At 43.6% G+C, this 27,046-nt stretch overlaps 1 protein-coding gene across 2 annotated transcripts; it reads left to right on the forward strand.

The window, feature by feature from the left end:
* Positions 1-6,489: 6,489 nt before the first annotated feature.
* LOC310683381 (uncharacterized protein C1orf94) lies at positions 6,490-24,763 on the forward strand. Of its 2 annotated transcripts, none has more exons than XM_083453273.1 (6): positions 6,490-6,886; positions 13,434-14,107; positions 15,459-15,628; positions 21,605-21,679; positions 23,292-23,476; positions 24,335-24,763. In XM_083453273.1, the coding sequence occupies exons 1-6, from the start codon at positions 6,609-6,611 to the stop codon at positions 24,408-24,410; spliced, it is 1,458 nt and encodes a 485-aa protein (XP_083309399.1). In that variant the 5' UTR covers positions 6,490-6,608; the 3' UTR covers positions 24,411-24,763. The 2 variants fall into 2 exon arrangements, with proteins under 2 accessions (XP_083309399.1, XP_083309400.1); XM_083453274.1 differs by having other exon boundaries at positions 23,292-23,439.
* The last annotated feature ends 2,283 nt before the right edge of the window (positions 24,764-27,046 follow it).

The following is a 27,046-nucleotide window of genomic DNA, read 5'->3' on the forward strand; positions in this document are numbered from 1 at the left end:
TCCCCCCCCCCCCGCAACAAAGAATCGGAGCCTTCCCCCCCCCCCCCCCGGCTTTCGCAGGCGACTTTGTCTCTGTCTGCTCTTGGAAGGGCTTTGAGTGGGACGGAAAGGGGATTCGGAAATCTCGGCCATTACCCTGCCGAGTACTCCTTAAATGATGCTGGGCTCGGGTACTAGTGTCCTTTTGCAGAGAGGAGAACGGCTTGCTGGGGAAGGAGGAGGGGAGGTTCCCCCCCTCTCTCCCCCCCACCCCCCTCAGATGGCGCACCTATGCAATGCAAAAGGACGAACGTAAAGGAAATTAAAGAAACAGTGGGGGGCTTGATTAGCTTTCGGAGGAGGCTGGAAATGGTCAGGCTGTCAATTCCCCCCACACTCCAAAAGCTTCCGGATTCGTTCCAAAAGGCACCACACACACACACACACACACACAGACAAATGGCTTTTCCATTGACCATTTCGAACCCAGTGTCCCCTCTCCGACAACAGATAAGGGGGGAGACACCCTCTTCTTTATCTGAGAAGTGTACTGGTGCTGTGGGGAGTAATATTAGATCAGATTCAAAAATACAAACCAGGAGGAAGAATATGAATGAGAAATTGTGTAGTGTATGCGCGCGCGCGCGGAGATTCGGGTGGGAAACGCGCTTGAGGTGCAAAGATGCCTCTCCAGACAATGCGCCAGCGAGAATCAAGGCAAACAACAAGGTCTGGTTTGCAATACTGTACTATGCACACTTTTTTTTCTTAAGTAACACTTAACTCAGTGCAGCTTACTCCTGAGTAAACGCGTGGCTGCAGTGCAGCCCTCTGTATGCTCGAGGAAGTAAATGCCAGCAAAAACCAAAGGAGCGATTACTTCCGAGGAAGCATGTATTCTGCACACGTTCTAGGCTTGCAAGCCGATTGCATTAAATGTAAAAGTTACCTCGCTTTGTTTGGGGTTGGAGGGCAAGGACTGTTTCCCAGAGAGAGTAAATGTCCCTTCTTCTGTTACTAAGACCTGACTGGTTTCAACTGAAATACCCAACTTCTAGTTGTCACACACAGTTTGCTCCTCCTCAAGTAGAGATTCAGCAGGAATCCTCACTATTGACTTCCAGGTGTCTCTTGAAGACCTCTTTGTGATGCTGCAGCTGTTTAAACTTTCTTGATTAGCCAGTCATTTAAATGGATTTCTAACCTCTTACCTGGGAGTAAGCACCACTGAATGCAATAGAGCTTGCTTCTGAGCAGACATGGCTAGGACTGAACATAAGAACAGTCTGCTGGATTAAACAAAATACCCATCTAATCCAGGATTTTGTTCTTACAATGGCCAACCAGATGCCTCTGGGAAGTCCACAAGCAGGACCTGAGCACTATTCTCTTTCCAGGAAATAGCTTTCAGTTTGCCATGGACATAGAACATAGCCATTGTAGCCAGCAAGTATTGTGCTGTAAGTGAGAAATTTTGCTCAGGACTGATCCATTTGCCACTGTTTTGAAGCTTAGGCTGCCAGAAAGTATGTGTGTGAATGGAACTGCTGCCTTGAGCTTTTTCCCTATCAGTCCATTACCTTCCACCAGGCTCTGCTCTTAATGACTTAGGTGCCTTCAGTGCACTCCATTTCCTGCCCTACCAAGATCCATTCGCTAATCTCTAAAACACCACCCCTGAGCTCCCAAGCCCCACCTTCTATTCAAGGTCTGAACCTCAGGACAAGAACCAGCCATATGATGAAGTTCCCACTTTTGGCCCTTACACCCAGCTTTTCATCATCCACAAATATGATTTTCCTGCCTCCCTTCTACATGCAAGGAAGCAATAGCGTAGTGTGGGTTGCCAGTGCCTGGGGCCACATGAAGGGGGGTGGGAGGGAGGGGAACGGATGGAGTAGAGGTGTGCCTCCAACTTTGTAATGGCCTCTGTGTCACCTAGGAGATCACAGCTGCAGAGATAAGAAAAGAAGAGTTGCTCTGTTACCTGCAGAGGTCACTTCCTGGTTCTCTCAGAGAAGCCATTTCCAAAGGAGCCCAGTGACAGAAGAGCACAGTTGTATTGAGGCAGCAACGGGTGTTGAAATTTTGCACCCCTAAGACTTTTCCACCTGGGGCAACTTCCCCTGTGTCGTTCCCCCCCCCCCCCGTGCTACACCACTGCAAGGAAGGGAGATAAGAACTGTACCTTTCACGTTTAATTATAATACACATACATACATTTATACGTACAGTACAAGCACATCTCACACACATTTAACTTGCACAATTTCAACCACACCTTGTTGAAGGCCAGCTGGCTGAAATTCTGCAAGTTAAATGCAAGCAAGGCAGGGGAGCCTAAAAGCTCTTTTTTCTCTGGGGGAAAAATCTGTCTTTCATGGGATGCACCAAGGGAAGTTCTCATGAGATCTCATGTCACCATTTGAGTTCCTCTGTGAGCATCCCTAGCCTTCTGGAGCTGGTGTGCTGAGCGGGTTTCACCTGACAAGCAAGGCAGAGAGCTTAAAAGCTTTTTGTACTAGGTCTACTTGGGTTACCCAGTGTGAAAAGAGCCTTTAAGCCTAGCTTTGCTTGCAAGGATCGCTCAGCGCACCATATCCAGAAGGCTAGGGATGGTCATGCAGGAGTGGCTTGACTATACATGTTTTTGTGTACAGTGGTACCTCAGGTTACATATGCTTCAGGTTACAGACTCTGCTAACCCAGAAATAGTGCTTCAGGTTAAGAACTTTGCTTCAGGATGAGAACAGAAATTAAAAAGGCTCCGGCGGCATGGCAGCAACTGGAGGCCCCATTAGTTAAAGTGGTGTTTCAGGTTAAGAACAGTTTCAGGTTAAGTACAGACCTCTGGAAGGAATTAAGTACTTAACCTGAGGTACCACTGTATAGGTGGAACCCTTGGAACCGAACCCCTGCATGATGCAATTGTACTGTATGTGCAAAACTAAGCACAGGGCCAGGGCCAGGCCTATCATTAAGCAAAGTGAGGCAGCAGATGCTATGGTGGGAGTGAAAGGTATCAATTCCTGTTCTCAGGTGCTGCTCCTGTACTCTCTCCTGCCCTCCCCCAATTCCCATTGTCCTGATTCGGTGCCATGCATGCCTGTAAATAGTTTGGGCTGTCTTGCCTAGTTGTCTTCTTCCAGTGTCTCACCAACAGCACTGCTTGGAATGGCCCATCACTGAATAGGCAGAGAGCCATCCCAGCCCATGTACTCCAGCAGGCATTGTGCATGCACGTGCATTGCTCTGATCATGTGCCACATACTGGTGCCACCACTGCTGCATTGCAGCAATTGTTTGAGCGAGCGAGTGCTAGGCAGAGCACTGAGCAAAGCAGAGGCAAGTTTCTTTTTCCTCGCCAGTGAATGCTGCTCCATTAGGGTGAACAGGGCACTGCCCCACCAGCCTTTGTCTCCCTTCTGCTAGACACCACCTGCCTGCCTCCTTAGTTACAACTAGTCCAAGGAGTGGTACTGGCTGTTGGCTTCTTCCTTGTAGTCTCATTGTTGACTTTGTAGAAATCATCAGGGGAGAGGCTGGGGACAAAACCAGAATGAGCTGGCTTTACTGGTCATTGGGATCTCTGCTCACCATCATATAAGATAAGGAGAGAGAGAAGGGGTGGTTCTGCCCACTTTATGTTCAGCCCCACCCACCACAGCTAAGAGGCCCCAAAAGATTATCCACAAAGGGATGCAACCCAACATAAAAAGATTCCCTACCTTTGTCTCTGCTCCATCTCCAAGCTACATATGGAGATAAGTGATTAGGTAAGAGCTTAGGTCCCAGAGAGAGAGCGTAAGCAATATGCTTAGGTATATCACCATTGAGGAACTGAGCCACTACTGCTACTGGCTCCATCATCTCTTTCTCAGGTTCCACTTTCCTATTGTGAGAGATCTGCAGATCAGGTTTCCAGGATGTGTCATCAATTAGCCAAATTGAAACAGAAACATCCACCCTCTTCTGCTGCATTTGCCAGAGTGAAACCTCCCATGCCTAATGCAAACGTTCCTTGAGTCTTTCAACCAGCAGTTCTCCCAGATTTTTTCATTTCTGCACTCTGCTGCAATATATACCAAACTTCAACAAGTCTCAGATTGTGAGCAGCCAGATATGGAATTAGATCATATATTCACACTGGGTAACAAAGCAACTCATATAAGAACATCCCTTGGTACTGGGTTGAGACAAAGGCTCATCTAATCTAGCATCCTGTTCTCACAGTGGCCAACCAGATGCGCTCATCAGAAGCCCACAAGCAGGACATGATTATGAGAGCACTCTTTGCACTTGTGAATCCCAGAAACTGATATTCAGAGGCATACTGCCTCCGGCAGAGAAGGTAGAACATGGTCATGTAGTGAGAGAACTAGGAACAGGCTAGCAGCTGGAGGCAGGGGCTTCTAGTAGCAAGTTCTAAATACAGTGGTACCTCAGGTTACATATGCTTCAGGTTACAGACTCAGCTAACCCAGAAATAGTACCTCGGGTTAAGAACTTTGCTTCAGGATGAAAACAGAAATCATGCGGTGGCGGCGCGGCAGCAGCGGGAGGCCCCATTAGCTATAGTGGTGCTTCAGGTTAAGAACCGTTTCAGGTTAAGAACGGACCTCCAGAATGAATTAAGTATGTAACCAGACGTACCATTGTATAGGGACTGGTTTGTGGGATTTCCTCCCATTAGCCCCTGTGTACATTTAACTCAGAAATGCATCCTACAGACTTGAATGGGCCTTGCTACTGGCACTTAAACAAGTTAATTCAACAGGCTGCTTACTTTCTATTGGCATGCATGTCTGGACTCTTGCCAGAGCATGCATGCATGCATAGGATTCGTGACTTTCTTGTCTTTTGCAAAAGCAATGGCTATGTGCTTTTTTTTTTTTTTAAAGGAACCTGATCTGAGATTTTCAGCGAAAGAAAACAAGCCTGAACAAATTTATGGGTGGGGAGAACAGAAGCCATGACATTGCAAAGCCAGTGCCAATGAGGGGGTGGGGTTTGTCCTTACTTCCGCTTGTCCCATGCCTAGGAAGAATGGGTCTGAGTGGTTTTCTACTTGCCCCACTCCTTTCTCACAAAAACCCCTGCTCTTTAGTGCTAAATCAGGGCAAACATCAGGGCAAACATCAATCCAGAGAAATCCCAAATCGCTGTTTGCTCTGACTGAATGCTAAAGAGTGGTTTCCCCTGAGATGTGGGGGCAAGGTGAGAAGCAGCAGAATGAGAAGTGTGGTTAAGCCCTTACCTGTTCCTTGGAGGGGGGTAGACTTTCATTACTTGCTGCCTGTCCTTTGTTCCTTTCAATATAACACTATGGTTATGGGTCCAGCATTTGAAATTAACTTTCAACAAACCCCTGCCTACTTAATTTCAATTTCTTTATGAAAGTGAATGTTTTCCCAGGGAAATGGTTGCATACATCCCAAATAACACACAAACACTCTCTCTTTTTGCAAAAGAATTTATTGGTTAATCCATATTAGATCTCTCTGTCCTGAACCCTAATTGGTAAGTGTTTTACTTTGCTAAGAAATATATTTAAAAGCTCATAACCATTTCGACTAGTTGTAAAAAGAAAAAAGAAAACAAGATCACTCTGCAGTGCCACCTACAGTCAAAAGATAATAACGGGAACAAGCAAGTGGAAAAGGATTGCTCCTGTTTTGAAACTCCTACCCAAAACAATACAGCAATTGAAGGCTGAATAAACCCCTTCAATTCCAGGAGCTAAAGATACCAGGTTATACATCTGGGACTCTGGGATAAAGAAGCAATGATTGCTCCCCGTCTCTTATGAAGCTACCTATCACTTGCTGGTCGGTCAAATGCTCTTAAAGGCACAGCTATGGGATCTGTTGAAAAGTTTTACATGGAGAGCGGCTGCAAGCCCCCCCCCCCTTTCAAATTGCTTCACGGGATCTCTTCTGTGGAAACTTTGGTTTAACACAGGTATTTATCTTTGTTGATATATATTGATAGGATTAGTAGGGCAGCATCCAATGAGACAAACATTCCATCTATTGTTGTTTACTACACCTTTGCACACTGTACTCAACAGAATAACATACCTGTTTTTAGCAAGAAGAGGCAAAAGCTTACGACCTAATTTTGACAGAAGAAACCAACTGTAGAATGCAGGGAGGAGAAAAGAGAGCATCAAGGGATGGATTTCCTTGCACAAATGCGCTTCTATGTGTTTGGGCTTAGAACCCTGTTTCCCAATGTGGTGCCCTCCATATATTGTTGGACTATAAGTGGAGCTGATTGTATCAGTCCCAGCCAGCAAGACTGAAAGCAGCATCCCAGATTATATGTTCCAGACATATCACTTTGAGACACTGAGCGCCTTTGAATTCATTTATGTGCCATCTTCCTTCAGCTGCTGCTGGGTCTTTGGGACTCAGTATAGCTCCATCCGGCTGTTATCCTTCATAACAGTTGCTATGCCACAAGGGTTCTACGGTTACTTGGCTACCATGGTTTGTTGCCATCTAGTTCATTCTATGCCACCTTTTTTAAAAAAATAAAAAATAAATAAAACACACTACCCAAAGGTGTCTAGGCAGCTCTCCTGTTTTTAATTTTTAATTGCCCTGTTCTTTATTGTACAAGGCAGGATGCTGACTGGTAGGAGCAGCCTTCAGTGTTCAACAGTCAACCCTAAAGGTCCTTTCCCCCTAGGCCCTTTTCCAAGACACATCTGGATCCATCACAACACTCCCCAGGACAGCTTGGACAAAGCCTGCCATGAGATCTGGAAAAGGGTCCAAGGCCTCCCTGAGGAACTCCAACCAAGATCCTCATCACCGCTTCTCCAACTTAGCTGTCATCCTGTCACATCTTCAGAGGCTCTCAGAGAAGATAGCAGTAGTACCACCAGCAGCTCCCAAAAAGAGTGAGTGTTTAAAAAACAAAACACCTCAACAAAACAAAACAAAAAGGAGAGGAGGAATCTTTCCTAACTCACAAATCAATAGAAGCTCTACCTAGCTAGCTGAAACTGGAGTCTTGGAGAATATATTTCATAGCGGTTAATCTGAAACAATGGGAAAGTGTTTATGTAATTCATTTATTTAATTGTATAATGCCCTAATCAGTCCCCATGGGCTTCACATGCCCCAAGGACAATCTTCTTCCATGCACCCAACTGCAATTTTTGTGGTCAAACCCTCTTCAAATTGTTCTCAGTTTAACTTTGAGCCTGGACCTGTGAGCATTCAATCCAAGGACCTCTTTGAATGCCAGAGAACCATGCATTAATAACAGAGTGGAAAGTAAATATTGAGCATCTGTTGAGTGCCTTGTCATAACCACAGGCACCCTGGACCAGTAACACTTCTTGGCCCAAAATTATGGCTGTAGGAAGGATGCCACACATTCTCATATTTTTGGACATTAAGTGTTTCGTGTTCTCCATCTGCCAAGACCATACAACAGGGGTGGTTAACGTTGGGTCTCCAGAAGTTGTTGGAATACAACTGCCATCTTCCTTGGAGGCCTTCCGTGTTAGCTGGGGGCTGCTGAGATTTGACAGTTGGCCACCACTGCCATGTGGCAAAGGCATGTAAGAAGGGCCATAGATCTGTGGTAGAGCATCTGCCTTGAATGCAGAACATCCCAGATTCAATCCCTGGCATCTCCAGGTCAGTCTGGGAGAGACTCCCTGGTTGGGAAACCCTGGAGACCCACTGCAAGTCAGCATAGACAATAGTGAGCTAGAAGAACCAGTGGTCCTACTCAGTATAAAACTACTTCCTATGTTCCTATGCATGTGGAAAGGTATGCTTAGCTGCTAATCCTCAACTTTAGAACTCTCCTCCAGAGATCTAAAACAGTCAAACCCCAAGAGGATTTCACAAGTAAGGGCATGGAATTCAGATTGGCTGCACATTTAGACTCAAATCTTTTTAAGGGTGAAATCTGACCACACTATGAGATGGCTTCAATACCATATTAAAAGAGAAGGCGCAGAATAAATAGAACGTCTTTTTCCCCACTGTAAAAATTGTCTCCTTGTGATATAAGCCTAGATCTGTGATATTGGAAACAACCACAAGTCCCCATAGTTGCTTGTGCATTTATATTTTTAAAATTGAAATATTTCAAGGGGAAAGATGAAAGGAAGCATTCAGATGTTAAAAACGAAAATGAGTTTCAAAGGTAGTGGCTAAAAAGATCTACTTTTCTGAAATGCCAGATTTGGCAAGGGGGTGTTTTTCCAAAGCCTCCATTGGCGAGGAAATCATAGAATCATAGAGTTGGAAGAGACCACAAGGGCCATCAAGTCCAACCCCCTGCCAAGCAGGAAACACCATCAGAGCACTCCTGACATATGGTTGTCAAGGGGAAAGGTAGAAAAGAGAAAGGGAGAAGGAGGAATTTGTATTTATATTTTCATTCTCTAGGATGCTGCCAAAGTAGGAAGATTATAGCAAATTTTGTAAGCATGTGAATTGATTAATGGCAACTAGCAACTGTCCAGGTTTGAAAATACACCAGACAAATCAGGGAGCAGGTCTTGGAGGATGGTCAGTGCCATGGGGCCTATCAGCTTGGACACTAGCCCTGCCCAGAAGTAGGAGCGTCATTGCCCAGAAAGTATTGTCTACCACTGAACTCTCACTGACTGAGTGGGGCAACATTAACTAGGCTGCCATTCAGTTACACGGAAAATGAGTGCAGAGGTACATACATTTTGATTTTGATTTTTTGAGTGTGTGCCTCTAGTTTTAAACTGTGTCCTCAATATCAAAAGTTTGGGAAAAGGTTGTACTTCAGTCTCAGTGAGGAAGGGATAACAAGTTGGGGCCAGAAGGGATTCATGATGTTAAATTATGGCATCTCTCAGCCTTAATGTAATGAAAAATAATGTTGACACTGTGATAGAATTCTCCTAATTCTCATCCCTTTGTGGTTACAAAATAACACTAAGCAAAAGAAAATACCCCAGACCAGGAAGGCAAATCTTTGTTGTTTGTTCAAAAGATTCCAGAGCCCTTTCAAATTGGACTTGGAGCATCCTATTTGCATAAGTCAATATGTTAAAATAATTAAAGGCCGTGGATCAAGCAAAAGGGCAGAAGGTATAATCTTGGCCCAAAATGTTGCAGCAGATGACAAATTGAACAGACACCTTCCATCCTTGGCAGGCAAGTGTAGGCAGAGATCTAAACAGGGCAGCGGCAGGATGCAAAGAACAACAACAAAACTGTGCCCTTTAGGAAGACTCTAATGAATCAAAGGTGTTTGTCATGGAGGCTTCTGCTTCCATGGTCAAGAGAATTTAAAATGACAAGATCAAAATTCTCTTCACTTTATTCAGTGAGATTTAATCACATGCCTCAGTAGAAGCTGACCAGAATTCACACACACCACACACACAGTTTGGCTTGTGTCATGCCTAATTTTTTCTCCCTCATCAGAAACAGTCCCCGAAAGGTGATATGAAATTTCTCAAGTTTCTGCAGTTTCAAGACAAGCCCCATTGCCTTGCAGAAGTCACATGAGGAGGGAGAACCAGGCTAGTCTTCTGGGTTGTGTCTCCTTCTGGAGGTTTTCAGGACAAAATGAGGCACTGAGAGATATAGGTGCTAGTAACAGAGAACGGCAGTCCCAAATCGAGTTGATTTATCTAGGCTACTTGGAGCTCACTTTTCAATTTCAAATAAAAAAATATATATCCAGAGTGACAGTGTTAATATCAAATTTTAAACAAAAATATTTTGAAACATCAAATAATGAAAGCAACATATATAGTGGTACCTTGGGTTAAGAACTTAATTCATTCTGGAGGTCCGTTCTTAATCTGAAACTGTTCTTAACCTGAGGTACCACTTTAGCTAATGGGGCCTCCCGCTGCCGCCACACCACCACCATGTGATTTCTGTTCTCATCCTGAAGGAAAGTTCTTAACCTGAGGTATATATATATATCTGACTAAATTTGTTGCTGTTTATTGAATTTTGATCAGACTTTGATCTTAGTAGAGAAGTGAAATTGATATTATACTATTTTTTTTGCAATTTTATCCATTTTGAGTACTGGCTTTCATCAATTTTGTTACTATCTATTAGCTTTATAAGGACTTTGGTCAGGTGTTGACTTGAATAGACAAGTCAGGCAGATGTTGTCCCCATTTTCCAAAAGGGGAGAAAGAAGACCTAAGCAACTACCAACTGGTCAGCTTAATATCAATACCAGGAAAAGTCTGAGAACAGATAATTAAGCAGTCAATCTGTGAGCACTTAGAGGCGGATGCTAGGATCACTAAGACCCAGCATGGGCTTCTCAAAAACAAGCTATGCTAGACAAATTTCATTTATTTATTTATTTTGATAGAGTTACAAGCTGTTGACATAGTGTATCTGGGTTTAGCCACCAACTTGGATGGCCTTAAAAGGGGTTTGGACAAATTTATGGAGGAGAGGGATATCAATGGCTACTAACAGCAATGGAAGCAGCAAAGCTTCCAAATGTCAGCTTCTGGAAACTGAGGGGGCAAATGCTCTTGTGCTCATGTTTTGCTTGCTGGTTTCCCAGAGGCATCTGGTTGGCCATTGCAAGAACAGGAAGCTGGACCAGATAAGCCATTGGCCTGAGCCAGCAGGCTCTTCTTATGTTCTTACAAACTGCATTATATGTCTCACTGTCCATTTTTATGGCAAAATTATGTAACTTGAGTAATTAACTACATAAAATACATTGTCGTTATGTTATACCACCCCATTCATTTCAATACCAAGGAAACAATGTGAATGGGAAAGGAGGAACACGATCAATTATTTGTTGTTTGCAGACTGAAAGTAACAAGTACACCAAATATCGCTCGTATTGACTGGATTGATTCCCGTTCCAGACATGGGACAAATGAACAAACACCAGCAATTTCCACCTTTGTTTTCATTTTCCTTGGCGTTCTCAGACATCCTCACCATGCCCCTGCAATTTGAGCAGCAATTCAACAATTGGTGTCCCTTGGCCAATTCCAGTTTCCTATGTACTGACATTTAAGGGACGCGGGTGGCGCTGTGGGTACAAGCCTCAGCGCCTAGGGCTTGCCGATCGAAAGGTCGGCGGTTCGAATCCCCGCGGCGGGGTGCGCTCCCGTTGTTCGGTCCCAGCGCCTGCCAACCTAGCAGTTCGAAAGCACTCCCGGGTGCAAGTAGATAAATAGGGACCGCTTACTAGCGGGAAGGTAAACGGCGTTTCCGTGTGCGGCTCTGGCTCACCAGAGCAGCGATGTCACGCTGGCCACGTGACCCGGAAGTGTCTCCGGACAGCGCTGGCCCCCGGCTTCTTGAGTGAGATGGGCGCATAACCCTAGAGTCTGTCAAGACTGGCCCGTACGGGCAGGGGTACATTTACCTTTACCTTTATGTACTGACATTTATCCCTCTATCATCACAACCCAAGAGGCAAAAGAGGAATGGAGACAACTAGCCGTTTTGACAGTCACATCAGACCACCCAGGAGTCTGGTGGGTTAATTTCTCTGGTTAATGATCAGGGGCGTCTTTCAGTCTTTTGCATCAATTGCAGGAGATATATACCGAGAAAAGATCACTGAATTAAAAAACAACAACCCAGCAACATTTCAGAGATGCTCTAAAGGAAAGGGAATGGAAGATTGGTTCAATTTATAAAATAATAAAGGCTGCTCTAATTACACAGTGATGCCATAATTAGAGGATAATTAAGTAATATGCAGTTTACAAAGAAATTTGACACAATATTTATATGTATAGATAAGTACATACATAGTGCATGTTTATCACACCAGCTGTTCCATCCTCAGAGCCTGTAACAAAGTAAGTAAAAAACAAACAAACTACATTTATGCTGTTAATGGCAATCGGTAATGAGTGATCAAGCTGGATTGGCAATCCAAACAAAGTTCTTGTTTGTGTTGCCAGATGGTGCAGTTGTACAAACTCTTACTGTGGCTTCTTCCTCGGTTTCTCAGACAGCATAAAAGCAAAGGCTTAATCTTTGTGGCCCTCTTTTGTAGCATGGGAATGGACTCCCATGCTTTAGCTACTCTTTTGTCTCTTTTCCACAGTGCACCTTCACTTCACTTGCCACATCATTCTTTTCACCCCTGTTTGTTATATTTCCAAATAATATCAGAGCTCTGGAGTAACTAGGGATGTCAGAGAATCCTGACAAAAGCAGCAACGAGAGAAGAAATTGTCAATGTTTGCTTATTCATCCCTTGTCTGGAATGGGAATCAGGCCAGCATATATGATTGGTATTCACTGTTGTTGCTTTCAGTTTGCAAAGGATATGTAATTGATTACATCCTCCCACACTTTGCCTTGTGTTTCCTTTGCACTGAAATGAATGCGATGGAACAACTTAATGACAATGAGACTTGTGGTATTTGTGTATTTAATTATGTGATTTTTGTAATTTCACTACAGCAGAAAGTAAGATGATGGATGTAATTTTGGGCAGAAGGCAAACTGCAGCAGCATGGAGACAGTGCTGCATGCAGCAAATACAGGACAGAATGGGAAACAATGTCTTCTTTAATCCCTAATAGTAGTGCGAGTTGAGAGGGTAGCAATGTTTCCTACAAATCCGCTGATCCCAACAGAAAATGATGCTTCAACTTTTAGATCCATTGGGCAGCCAGGGTAACAGGCCTGTCTGGATCACAGTCAAAGGCTTTCTCCTACCACCAGTAACTTTGCTACCTTTTACAAAGGTTAGTTGCAAAGGGGTAGAATGATGAGCAGGAGAGGAGGTCTGCCATCTGGGTTTGGTAAACATTCCTTGCAAGTAGTCATAAAGCCCATGGAGGCTTTTCAAGTCTTATCAAGGAATGATTGCAGGACCCGAACAGTTCTTCAGGAAAAATGCAGGTGGAAATTGGTGACCAACAAATCAGCCTATTTCCATTGAGTATTAGTTTTTCACACACCCCCCCCCTGCAAATAACTGTCTCAGTACCACAATGCGCAGAAATTATCATGAATGCTCAATAAAGGGATGTCTGAAGGCGCCCTTACTTTAGTATTTTGATTGATGTAATTGTGAATAGTCTTGCATTTCTGGACAAGCCTGTTTAGGATCCTATATGGCTGAATGGTGATGTATAAATATAATATGTAGAATATTTTTGTTTGTTTCGTTTTAACATTTTTATACTATCCCCTATCAAACTTGGTTGAAGAAAGGATTTGCTTTCTATTTAACTACACTGGTAGTTGCCTTTTCTATGATCAAAGGGAGCTGGTCTACCTAGCTCAGTATTGTCCATGCTGACAAAAGCTAACAAAAGCCAATAGCTTTCAAGGTTTCAGAGAGGGGTCTTTCCTAAACCCACATAGTGATGTCAAGGATTTTCATGAAATGCATGTGCTCTATCACTAGGCAACAGCCCTTCCTCTTATCCAATTTGTGCAATCCTACATAAATGGTTCTTTCTCTGTGTCACATAGATCTTTGGAAAACAGCATTTGTAAAGATGAAATATCCATGCTGGTTGAGCAAGAGTATTTGAGCCTTACACAAGAGAATGCAACTGAACTAGAGATGCAAAGATCTGAAGATGAGAAGGCCACCCCAGCTGCTTCATGTCAGGCCCCAGCAAACAACCACCTCACAATGTCCTCTGATGGAGACCAGATGTTAGATGAGAGGGATGCAATGGAAAATGTCTACAGAGCACTCACTGGAAACAAAAGGGAAGTGAAACTGAGGTCCATATGTGATGTCCAGCTGTCCACTAAGTCCACTGTCACAGGGATCTTGCTCCCTGCAAAATTAATCTACAAGAATGCCAAAAGTACAGAAAGTGGAAACAGTAATATGATGGGTTCCAACACTCAGATTGCCAAGCTTTTGGCACAGTTCCCACTCAAACGTGTTGAGGCCACTAAAACTCTGGACACCAAAACGGTGACAGAAGAAACCAAGTTTATCAAGGACCTACTACTGCAGAACAATGTCTTTGGATCTGCAGCCCACAAAGACAATGTAACAAGGCCATCCCCAATAATGGCGGTCATGGAAAGTCAAGGATCTGTGCAAAAGAAACAGCTCCCAGTATTTGCCAAGATCTGCTCAAAAACTGACCCTGAACTAGTTGCTGATGGGCTCTGTCAAAATAATGGTAAGGGTTGTGGGCTAACTAGTGATGATTATTCGAGAATGATGAAGGGAAAGGAACCCAAGGTGTGTGGTGAATATGTGCAGAGAAAAATGCTTTCCCTATCATCATTGTTTTATGAAACTGATTGATAGGAGTTTCAGGAAAGACATGTTCACATATGTTCATCTACGGAATTATCTGCCAAAAGATGTAGTGAAGGCTTTAAAAGGGTATCAGACAAGTGTATGGAGAAAGATCAGTCTATAAATGGTTACAGCTCATGGTGGCTATATAGAGCCTGAATGTTCCAAGGCAGAATGCTACTGAATATTAGTTGTCCTGCCAGTGGGCTTCTACAAGCATCTGATTGGTCACAGTAGGAAACAAGATGCTAAACTAGATGACCCATAGTTCTGATTCAGTGGGGCCCTTCTTATGTTATTATGTAGCATTCTGGTTAAAACAGATGAGTCAGTTGAAGGAACTCCTGTTACCCACTCCTCCTGTTATCCTCTTTCCTTTGGCATCCCAGGAGTTCCTGTTTATTTTGCAGTCAAACTCTATATGAATTGGGTGCCCATCCTTGCTCAATCTTCAGTTTTACAGGTGGGTCACTTCGGGGGGGGGGTGTCAGCTCTGAGCTGTGGGCAGGAAAGGCAGAGCCAGGCTTGTATAACACCTTGGGGTCAGGGATTAGGGTTGATAGAGGATCCTCATCAATTACCTTCTTTTATTGTTCCTTTTATTGTTCCTTTGGTTCAGAGCAACTGCAGTAACTTATTGGCAAAGCACAAGTTTTGTATGCAAAAGGTCCTGAGTTCAATCTCTGGTATCTCCAAGGATGGCTGAGAAAGACCCCCTGGAGAACCACTAGCAGTCAGAGAAGACAGTAGTGAACTTGGTAGACCAGTGTTTTGACTACTACTACTACTACTGTTATTGTTGTTGTTCTTCTTATTTATTACAACAACAGTGGCCCTCTCTTTCAGCTGCAAAAATGCTCTGTTTCATAGAGGTCTATTATCTATTTTAGAAAGTTGTTTGCTCACTATACATTGGGACACCTCTTAAACTACGATAATCAAATTTTGCATTGATGGCTCCTGAGATCAAAGAACAGGTTTTTGTTCAGGCTACAACTGGTTTTGTACAGGATACAACTGAATGCCACTGGGATCAAGATAGCAGACTCAACCTTTCAACCCTGCACTGATTTGAAGCATTGATTTCAAAACTGTGCTAATTGCTTTGGTTTCCTAGAATTCCTGACCAATGCCAGATATGAGGCAAATATATATATAGTTAAAACGTTAAGAGTTCTATCAAACAGCCCCCATTGATGGTGCCTAACTCTGTTTTGTATTTTCCACAGCAACCTCTACAGCCATTGATAAGAACAACCTTAAATACAGTGGGAATGTTTTCACCCCACGATTCCCGACGAACTCAACGGCCACCTCATTAAAACAGCCAATGTGGCTTAGCCTTAACTACCCTCCACCTCCTGTTTTCCCAAACCACTCCAGCTTCCCACAGTATCAGGTAATGAATGACACAAGCCCTTATGAATGGGGTGTGGAAAGAGCTCCAAAACTGAATGAGGCTGGCAGTGAGGAGGAAAGAAAGAGCTATGAGGTTGCATAACTCAGATTTAGAAACACCGACAGGCAACCAAGCCTGAAGTGTCAAGATTCAGACCAAGACCAAATCTGGAAGGGTGGCAATTAATAGAAATTAAGAGGGCTTCTAGACATTCTGGAAGCCCAGAAAACCTAACTATGGATTCCTTCAATTAAGAATCCAGATTGAAGGCATGTGCAACAAACGTTTGAGTCATAAGGCAGGCTGTAGCCTGGGATTGGCTCATCCATGCTCATCTGATTTTCATGACCAGATGAATTCTAGTTTGTGGTATCTCCTCCCCGGTTGCTGCTGCTGCCATCAGTTGCCTGGTGCAAGAAGATGGGTCCCTCCCTCAAGGAATTTACAGTATAAAATTTGGCACACAAGAGACAACAGGGAGGGAAGGAGAGGCAGTAGTTAACAGGGAAAGAATATTTGATATCATCACATATTTAGTTTGGAGCCCAACTCTGTGTTCTTTCTGGAAGCATGAGGAGATCAAGCAGGTATAGGGCGGAGGGCATGCACACCCACCCTGCCCCCAGTGTCCCCATATGTGCCAGGTGTGTTTGCTCCAATGTGATGCTGAGTGGGAGGATCTGAAGGAGGCTTCTATGCACACTCAGGTGGACATGTTTAGAAACCTTCCCACAATCAAGAACTTTATTAGGGTTTTATAGTGAATTCAGTGGAAATAATGCAATTCCAGAACCCCTTCAGACCTGAGTTTATGTGCCCTCAGCCCTTGTGTGCTTTTTGCCATCACAATTTCTATCTGAGTGCGTAAATAAGGTTTTGGTTATCAGCTTATTTAGACTTAGGCCACATCCACACCATATACCTTAAGCAGCCAAGGCTTCCCCCAAATAACACTGGGAGCTGTAGCTCATTAAGGGTGCAGAAAGTTGTCAGGAGACCCCTATCCCTTTCCCCAGAGCTACCATTTCCCAAGTGGTTTAGCAGTTAATCCCTCTTCTCAGGGAACTCTGGGAATTGTAGCTCTGTGAGGGAAATAGGGGACCCTTAACAACTCTTAGCACCCTTAATCTTTTGCTTACAGCTCCCAGGATTCCTTGGGGAAACCCATGACTGTTTAAACTGGTGTCATGGTGCTGTAAAGGTATGGTGTGAATTTGGCCTTAGTTGCAGGCATAGTTGCATCAAGGCATGGGAATTTGGGGGGTTGTGCCCAAGACATTGTGGGGGGTTGCGGGACATTATGGGCATTTTTAGAGCAATGTGAAGTACAAGAGGTAGTATCTAGGGATAGATGGATCTGCCAGTTTCAGTTTCTCTCTTTTTCCCAATCTTAAGTTCAGTTCATCATATTTCTGCATCAGTTTGCAATGTAAAAAAGAAAAGAAAGAAATCTTAATGAATATTCATTGGCATTTTAGTGCTCATTTCTCATATACACATGCTATTCTGCAATGCAAGCAATTTCCTGTAGTATAATGTATTTTATATGTAATTTTCACTAATATATGCATATTTATGCATACTCCTCCCTAAAACATGTGTTTTTGTGCCCATTTTTTGGCTGGTGAACTGTATTACAAAATTCAAGAGAAGTTCAAACTGAAGTGAAGGACAGCAGTTTTGCAGGAAGCGCGAACTAGGTAGGTTCGCATTAAAATGCAAACCAAATTTCTCCTCCATCTTTAGTAGCACCACACAGGCATTCTGGGAGGCTGTGTGAAGCATAAGAGGCAGTAAGTCAGAGAGGGCAGGAGTCTCAGTGGCACAGGGAACACTTGAAGCAGTTCCTGATCTCCACATGTTCAAGTTTTCAGGATGCTGGAGAGGACCTGAAAATCATGAGGACGCCCATTCATGAGGACGCCCAACTGATTCAGAGGAGGCCACTACTAATAACAGAGGACCTTGGAGACATACCTTGTGTGAAAAAGCAGAAATAATTGGGTGTGTTCAGTTAAGTCTTTTGCTACAATTGGAGGAAGGTATGAACTAGACATGGAAGGATTCCTGAATGCTCTCAGAGTTTTTCCAGTGAACACGCAATCCTGTTGAGACCCTTGTTTCACTGTAGAATGGGGAGATGCATTGAGCTCTTGATAGGGGGTACCCAAGTGTCTCCTCTAGCACTGCAGAACCAGTTCTGCACCTTCGCGTATCAGAGCACTAAGGATGATGCAACAGGTTGGACAACTGAGTGCAAGTAGCAAAAGATGCACTGGGAAGCTGACCCAACATGAGTTAAACAGCACAATCATGTTTATCACATGGTATTGAGGACAGGGAAGATGGGTCACTTCTCTGCTTTCATCACATCCTCAAGTAGCCATCCCATGGAGCTTTTCTGTATTGTCCAGGGCATATAAACATCATCTCCAGTGAATAGAGTTTTAGACCAATTGGAAGCCTATTGTGTGTTATTTGAAAGGCACGTTGAGGGTCCTGTCTCTCATCTCTGTAGCAATCTTGGCTTCACATTTACAGCATTGAGATGTCCAGGGCAACATTCACTGTAACATCATGGTTTCAATACCCTTCAATACCTGTTTCATCAAGGTAGCTCAGGAGGATACCATGGGCAATGGTATCAAAAGCCATTGAGAGATTAAGTAATAATAACAGCACCACACACACACACACACACACACACACACACACATCCTTTTGATAAAATTCATCCATCAGCATGACCAAGTTCAGAACCAGGCAAGAACCCAGATTGGGTAAAGATTATCTGTTTTATCCAGGTGTGTTTGCAACTGTCCTAACATGGTCTTGATCACCTTCCCCAAATGAGGTATTTGACACTGGGTGGTAGTTTTCAGAAACCAATGGATCCAGTGCATTGCTAGCACACTCTTGCAGCATGGAGTAGATCTGGCCATCTTGAATGAGGTGGTGATTCAACTTCCAAAAATTTCCATCCTTGTCTTGTTGACCATCTCTGGCACCAGAGGCTAATGTGACTTCAGTGGTGAACCATGCCTTTTATCAGCTTTGGTTGGTAAGACAACTACAGCTGTTTCTACATGGGGATAGCCTGCATGACCACTGTTGACTTGGCACTGTAACCTCCAGGTTGGAACGGTGCAATGTGCTGTATACGAGGCTGCCCCTGTGGTTGGCCCTGTAGCTGCAGCTAGTGCAAAAAGTAGCGGCTCAACTTCTCACTGGGGCAGACTATCACCATCATATCAGGCTGTTGCTAAAAGAATTACACTAGCTGCAAATTAGCTGCCAGCCTAAGTTCAAGGTGTACAAAGCCCTATACAACTTGGAACCAGGACACCTAATGATCAAATTACCCCATATATACCCAATCAACCACTGTGCTCTGTGGTAGAAGACCTCTTGCAGATACCATCTCATCAGGAGATCCTTATGTTCAGTGTAGGGGTCAGGGTTTAGCATGGTAGCACCTCTACATATGTAAATGTTTTTATGGTTGATGTTTTTAAATTATGGAAAATAAATAAGAGAGAAAGAATGAAAGAGGAGATGTACAGGTTTGATTCCCAATCCAATGGGGAATGTATGTGCCCTGGATTGGAGTGTTTACAGAAGGGAAGATAGAATTCCATATAAATATCATGATACCATGGTGCTGGAGGACACTCTTGAGAGTCCCATGGACTGCAAGAAGATCAAACCTATCCATTCTGAAGGAAATCAGCCCTGAGTGCTCACTGGAAGGATAGATCCTGAAGCTGAGGCTTCAATACTTTGGCCACCTCATGAGAAGAGAAGACTCCCTGGAAAAGACCCTGATGTTGGGAAAGATAGAGGGCCCAAGAAGAAGGGGACAACAGAAGACGAGATGGTTGGACAGTGTTCTTGAAGCTACTAACATGAGTTTGACCAAACTGCGGGAGGCAGTGGAAGACAGGAGTGCCTGGCATGCTCTGGTCCATGGGGTCACGAAGAGTCAGACACGACTAAACAACTAAACAACAACATCATGACAGTAACTTGTGTGATGGCACAATGCAACATGGACCTTTAAAGTTCCTGTTGTTCCCTGCAGCACTCTAGGCAAGGAGAAAATGGACAGGAGAATGCCATGTCTATTCTCCCTCCCAATTTAGCACTGCAGAAAATACAGGGCAGAGATCCAAGCTGCAGCAACCTGGGGAGCCCCTGCAATTACTGCAATGACAATAATAATGATTCCTATTATCTCATGTCTACATAATGATTTCCCAATGTGTCTACTGATGATCCCTCCCAAATTAAAAGTCAACATGACTTGAGAAATATAAATCACTGCCATGTTTATTTAATTTTCTATACATAGCACAGAAAGAAGCAGCAGAGGTTGATCCGTTAAGGCTAATGGGGCACTGCCCCACACACCTCAGATTGCCCTCTCGCAGCTTCCTCCACCTTAGACCCAGTGTTGCCCTTGGAGAACTCAGCAGGGAAGAGGATAGGGACAAAATTAGAAATAGTGAACTTTGCCTATCATTGGTTCTGACTCCATCTGCTATTGTCCTCTCTGCCTCCTCAGTCCCAATGGGCAACAGCCACAGCTGGGGGGAAAGGATAGCAGCAGTAGCCATAATAATAGGTAAAATCCTCAATTCCTTCCATTTATATATTAATTAAAGCTTTGGTTTAATCAGAGGGGGGAATTTATCTTGGATAATTGGAAGTTAAGGGCATGTTGCTCACCTTTGGGGGCTATTGTGGTTTTGGTGTGTTACTGTTGTACAGAATGGGGAAGAAAAGATGCCCTTTCCATCTAGCAGGTAGTGAAGCTTCTTGAATATGATATCTATGCATTCCTTTGTGAACTAACCTGACTCACACCTGCCAGACTCATGTGTGGATTGGGAATGTACAGATCACTTCTCTGAATTTTGTGATACAGGCTGCAATCCTAACCCAACTAACCTGGGAGTAAGCACCACTGAATTGAGTAGGCCTTACTTCTGAGTAGACATGGTTAGGATTGCACTGAATATTTTTGGCTCAAAAGAAATACCAAAAATTTCCCCACAATGCATATTTTAGGATAAAACACACTTTAAAATGTCTATGTTAAGATAGAATACGTAGCTAAATAAGTTTGTAATATGACCTATTTAAATTGTCATGTTGATTTGGGGGTGGGGGGCGGAATCACAGATTAATGCAAAACAGGACAGAATGGATTTATGAATAAATAGGTGCGAAATTGACACAGACTAAAAACAGCCTGATCTGCCCATCCTTACTATTAAGGTGGTACCTTCTGCAATCCTATACATGCTTACCTAGAAGTAGGAATGGGTGAATCTGTCAATTTCAGTTTCTCTAGTTTCTTCTTTTCCCAGTCGGAAGCTCAGTTTTCCATATTTCCACATCAGTTTGAGATTTTTAAAAAACGCATCCTCATGAGAATTCGTCAGCATTTCAGTATGAATCTCTCCTAAAATACACATCTGTATGCATTTTTGCCTGATATACACATTTTTTGCAGCACAATGCCCCCTAATAAAATGTAATTCTGTATGCTATTTTTACTAATTTTACTGGACATTTTACTCCAGTATATGCATTTTGGGGCACATGACTTGACTGGGGAACATGGTAAAATTCGGAAAAGTGGAAATGTCGAAGGATGGCTATGTTCAGTCCTTGTGTGGTTTTGAAAAGCTCAAATTAAGTTAGTTTGTCTTAAATGAAAACATAATTAAATTTCTCCATGATCCCTACCTAGGAGTAAGGACCATTAAACACAGTGAAGCTTACTTTTGAGTTAAGTATGTATAGATTTGCACTGTGAGGCAGGGATGAGGGCACAAGGATTCCAGCATGTGATATCGGAACACAGATCACCACTGGAGTGAGATCCAAAATTAATTCTTTAATCATAATCATATGAATAATAGACTGAGGCCTACAATGGTCACTTCCTGCCTTGTGTATTTTTAACAGAGTTTGTATCAGCAAAGAGCACGGATCCCATACCAGCAGACGCTACATCCTCAGTTGGGATGCTATTCCAGACAGGTATGGCATAAGTCCTCTAGCATAAATCAGTATAGAGGCTGTTGATTTGCTGGGCATGGGGAGGAAGAATATGATTTCAGCTTTCAGTGGCTTTAAGCAAGTCCATCTCTTGCAGCCTTTTGGTGCTTCCAGAATGTCACCATATTGGGGTGGGATTCAATCACATAACAGCAAATTTGGGTTGCACAGTTATACTTGGTTGGGAGGTCTTGTGCAACAAAATTGCTTCCCCAAATGTTTAGACTTTTTGCAATAAGGAAAGTGATGGGGATATGCTGTGGAAAGTGTGGAGTTATTATGCTTTGGCATAACGTCATCTGACCTTGGTTAGTCCAAGTTTCACTGCTACCTTGGAGCTAGATGGCTGTCAAGGGCGGAAAGATTGACCTAAGTCCCATATTTGTTCTCTGGAATTGTCACATGGAGTTCATGGTTTAATCCCCCTTCCAAAATCCTATACATTGATATGGGCTTAAGCAGGCCATTTCTCTTCCTCCTCCATTTTCCTCTGCCCACCTCAGTGACATGGCTGGGAATCCAGTTCTGGGCTCCTCCTGCTGTGAAGTAGACCTAGGGTGGCGCTGTGGGTTAAATCACGGAGCCTAGGACTTGCCAATCAGAAGGTTGGTGGTTCAAATCCCTGCGACAGGATGAGCTCCCGTTGCTCGGTCTCTGCTCCTGTCAACCTAGCAGTTTGAAAGCCCATCAAAGTGCAAGTAGATAAATAGGTACCGCTCCAGCGGGAAGGTAAACAGCGTTTCCGTGCGCTGCTCTGGTTTGCCAGAAGCAGCTTAGTCATGCTGGCCACATGACCCGGAAGCTGTACGCCGGCTCCCTCGGCCAATAAAGCGAGATGAGCGCCGCAACCCCAGAGTCGGTCATGACTGGACCTAATGGTCAGGGGTCCCTTTACCTAGGGACCTAGGCAATATGAACAAGGGGAGGAGATCAAGTATGGCCAGCTTTGGAAGATTATTTTTTATCAATAAGAGAGATTGAGTTGTACATAGTTTGCAGAATATTATGCTGGAGTAGGGCAAAAAGCAGGGGCTCAAGATGTTTGGCAAGTTTAGAATCCATATGGATTTTGTAGGTAAGTTGAGAGGGAGAGGATGATGAGGGAGAGAAGGGAGCTTTCTCAAACTCAGCTTTTAAAGTGGGAAGATCAAGGCCACGTGAGACAACCAAGAGGCAGCATAAATATACCTTGTGCAACAGAAACCCAAGAGGCTGCAGCCCCATGAACACCTGGCCCATCTTGCTGCCTCTGCCACTGACGGAGATGTGGCAGTGGCTTCTGGTGAGATCTCTCAGGCGGGGAACCAAGACATGCCACCCCTTTATGTGGCTGTTGCCTCGGACATGCCCCCCTCCATAAATAATTCTGATATTCTGTGATTCCAGCCCCATTTTGAACACGTATAACAATTTAAGACATTGGGTTGTAGCCAAGTAAATTATACTCAGAGTAGACCCATTGAAATCAATGGCCTGAGTCAGTCTAACCCATTAATGCTGGTGTATCTACTCAAGCCATTGTGAACTGTAAAAAATTTCCGCTTCCCCCAAAGCATCATCCCTTTCCATTCCTCTTTCCCTCCTGATTCTTTAGGTCACGCCTTACAATCCGCAGCAAATCTTCCGCTCACCTTACACACCTGTGCTCAGCTACATCCCACTGGTTCAGCCAGGTTACTCTTATCAGCAGAGGAACCCGACCAAGCCATCCAGCAGCGTACGTGATCCCCCAGCAATGGCAGGTGATGGTCCACAGTATCCATTTTCTCCTTCCTATGGGTGAGTCTGTGCTTTGTAGTGGCCGTGCATAAGTGCAGAATAGTCAAAGGTGGAAATCAATTTGCATGTTTAGGGATAGTTTCCTTTCCGTTTCAGGGTTCACTCTCTTCTTCTTCTTCTTCTTCTTCTTCTTCTTCTTCTTCTTCTTCTTCTTCCTCTTCCTCTTCCTCTTCCTCTTCCTCTTCCTCTTCCTCTTCTTCTTTGGGGGTCAGGGGTGCGTTTAGGATGAATTATGAAGATACATGTAGGGAGAATCCTGAAATGGGGAGAAGAGGGTGGCATAAAGTAATTCATGCCAATTTTGGAAGGAGGATTTTGATGACAGAATCGGGCTTCTTCCTTTCTTAAACACATTTTGGGGACTAGGGAAGGGGGCTTGAAATGGACAGGGAGTTTATTTTTACATTTCCACACTTTTTGGTAACTTTTAAAGCATAATGTGGCACTCTCCAGATATTGTTGGACTACAACTCCCATCATCCATGGACCCTGACTGTTGGCTACAGTGGTGGGAATTGGGGTGTCAAGCAATATCTGGAGGGCACCGTGTGGCTCCCTGGCTCCATCGCCACCCTTTCATTATCAGAGTACTTTGGGAACGTATGCTGGAGAAGGAAAGGAGGGCAGCTGCCATCACTGCAAGATTGGGTGGGAAAATCTATACCAATGGCATATCTGCATTCCCTAGAATTGCTGAAGAAACAGAACCCTATCTGTATCTTTAGAATCCCCATAGGTGATGATCTCAGGATCCAGACATGTTCATGAATTGGAAGAGGGGGCCGCATACAATAGATAAAATAAAGTAGTGGTAGTTATTCAGGGAGGCTGAGCTCAATCTGTTTATTTTACTCTCAGGTTCACATCTACTACTGCTGGACCTGTAAGGACCAATCCTTACTTCTCTTCCAATGGAGGTGGCAACAGTTTTTAGATCTGCCAGCACTGTTTTTAGGGTGAGGCTTTTTTTGAGATAGGAACATTTTGGGAGCAGTATGAAATCCTTGGGGTTTTTCATTTCTGTTTGAACATTTTGGAACAAAGTTAAAATAATTTGATTCCAAACCACAAACAGTGTAAATTCAGGGCAAATAGGCTCGCAAGTTCATCTGGAAAAAAAACAAAACAGAATTTTGTTTAGCAGAAATGGATGAAACACTCAGGTACTTTTAAGAAACTTGTTTTTTATTTTTTGAAATGAAAGAGAGAGGCATAATAATAATAAAAAGTTTATTGAAACTGTTTAAAGTTGAATTTTGCTGTAATAAAGATGGCTGATGAAGAAAATACCCCATTGTGTTTTTGTTTTTGTTTAAATAGAAGTGATATCTTTTAGCCAATGTTCAAAGTGAGATTAACTGTTTGACTGCTGACCTGAGTTTATGGGTTACCATTTGCAGCAGAGCTAGGGAACTTGCAGACCCTCTCATATTGGTGGGTTACAAGTCCCATCATCTCTGACCATTGGCCATTCTGACTGGGGCTGATGGGAGTTGGAGTCTAAAGAACATCTGGAGGGCTGCAGGGTTCCCCATTCCAGATTTAGGGTAAATCCTGAAATGGAGAGAAAGGGAATTTGTGCCATTTCAGGGCTTTTGATGACATTGTCTTAAAACACTTTTAAAGGAAAGATGTAACAATGGAGGTAGGAGGGCTTCTTCCCTTTCTCCCCTTTTTGTAACTTTTAAAAGTTGTGCATGGTGGGCAGACATGTCTTTGACACCCAATCCTCACCTTCAAAGAAAAAAATGAGGGCTGAGAAAAAAACAGTTTTGTTTTATTTTAATGCTTGTTTACCGGGGGGGGGGGGAATGATCCCCTGGTTCTTTGTTTTGTCTTTGGCGTGGCATTCTGTGTTTCTGTCAGCACTGGAACATACAGCAGCTCTTTAGTTGCTGAGCAGACAAATATCAGGCTGAAAGTCAATCTGTGGGTGACCATCTCATGCCAAACAAGGGACCTTCAGAGTAATCTGCTAACTTTGATTAACCTTAATTTCTTTTTTTTCCAGTCTTTAATTTAATTTGCCACACTGCCACACCAGTTTGAATTTTTATTTAAGTCCTCACAAAAATTGGTGTGCATTTTTTTTTTTTTTTTGCCGGTTTTTATCGCGCATTATCCATTACATCAGTAAACCCCGGGACAGTTTCCAACATAGAAGCAACCGAATTAAAATGACTTTTAAATGGAACAACCAATAAAAATTGAAACATTGCTGTAGCAGTTCAATGACCAATAACAGTGGCAGCTCTCGCTGGTTAACCATCAGTGCCTGGGAGAATGGAAATTTATTTATTTTTTTGGTGGTGGAAATTGGTTAAGGTCTCTGCTGTCATTCTCTCCAAGAGAAGTGAATTCAAAAGCTGGGGAGCCACATCTGAGAAGGCCCTATCCTGTGTCACCACTCAGCAGGCAAACCCAGTGGAGGGATAGCGAGAAGAATATTCCCCCAACACACAGACCAAACACAGTGCCTGGAAGGGTTGATATAGGAAAAGACTTTGACAAATAGTAGGGTGTGCGTTTTAGTAAATGTACACAATTTGCAAAGCGATTTCCCCCAATATAATGCATTTTTGTATGTTATTTTCACTAGTATTGTACTTTTATGCACATTTTATCATAATGCATGTGTTTTTGTTTACATTTGGCTTGACTGGAGAGCTGCATCACAAAATTTGGGAAAGTGTGGATTTTGAGGCATTATTTTGAGTGGTTGGAGCAACACCAGTCAGATGAGCAGGGTACAAATAATAAAATTACTATTATTATTATAAATGAATGCAGTATTCCCTATGTCCAGGGCCAGCCCACCCATGAGGCTAGGTGAGGTGGTCTCAGGCGGCAGGATCCACAGGGGTAGCAGATCCTGATGTAGACCTTTAACCCCCAGCCCCAAGATATAGATCTTCACTCACCCCTTCTTCCCTGGCAGGGAGGGCAGCACCATTTTGTGGTTTGCCTCAGGTTCCAAAATGTATTGGGCCGGCCCTGCCCATGTCCAAATGCACCTTGGTCTTGCTGCCTATAAGTCACTGTTGCGGACAGATGTCCAGGCAACACAGTGGAACCAGTGGGGTTGATGTTTCCATAATGTGTGCTGGTGTGGAGGTTGTGAAGGAGATGGTGAGTGGCTTTTGCTTCAAAATACTGGGGGAACTTTTCACAACTACCCATTATTCTCCGGGATTCCTAACACAATTTAAGTAATGAGATAAAGCAATCATCAAGTCAAATTACATCCCTCCTCCACCTCGGCTTCTCCTTTAGCAAAGGGCTGATGACAAACTAGGAATCTGATTTGTTATTGAATTACTTTTACCACAAAGGAGTTCATTAAGTTAGAGCGTCCAATAAAAACTCTCATCTATCAAACGGCAGGACAGACTGAAAACCACTTAGCAGAGCCGTGTTCATTTCCACATTTCCTTCTATGGTCACATAGCTCGCTTTCTGGCCCACAGTCATGAGAACTTAGGGTGCATCGAACCTGCAAAGCTGTGTAAGCTTGGGACTCTGGCAGGATCCTATTACACTGCAGCATCCTTTAGGACAGGTGTCTATAGC

This window comes from Podarcis tiliguerta, assembly GCF_965153285.1.
Source record: "Podarcis tiliguerta genome assembly, chromosome: 8".
NCBI lineage: Eukaryota > Metazoa > Chordata > Lepidosauria > Squamata > Lacertidae > Podarcis > Podarcis tiliguerta.

Excerpts from the sequence above, each read along its gene's own strand:
- LOC310683381 (XM_083453273.1), top strand. The coding sequence starts at position 6,609 with ATGCTGACTGGTAGGAGCAGCCTTCAGTGTTCAACAGTCAACCCTAAA. Across the intron at positions 21,680-23,291 it reads TGGGATGCTATTCCAGACAG|GTCACGCCTTACAATCCGCA; the intron begins GTATGGCATAAG and ends CTGATTCTTTAG. Across the intron at positions 23,477-24,334 it reads CCATTTTCTCCTTCCTATGG|GTTCACATCTACTACTGCTG; the intron begins GTGAGTCTGTGC and ends TTTTACTCTCAG.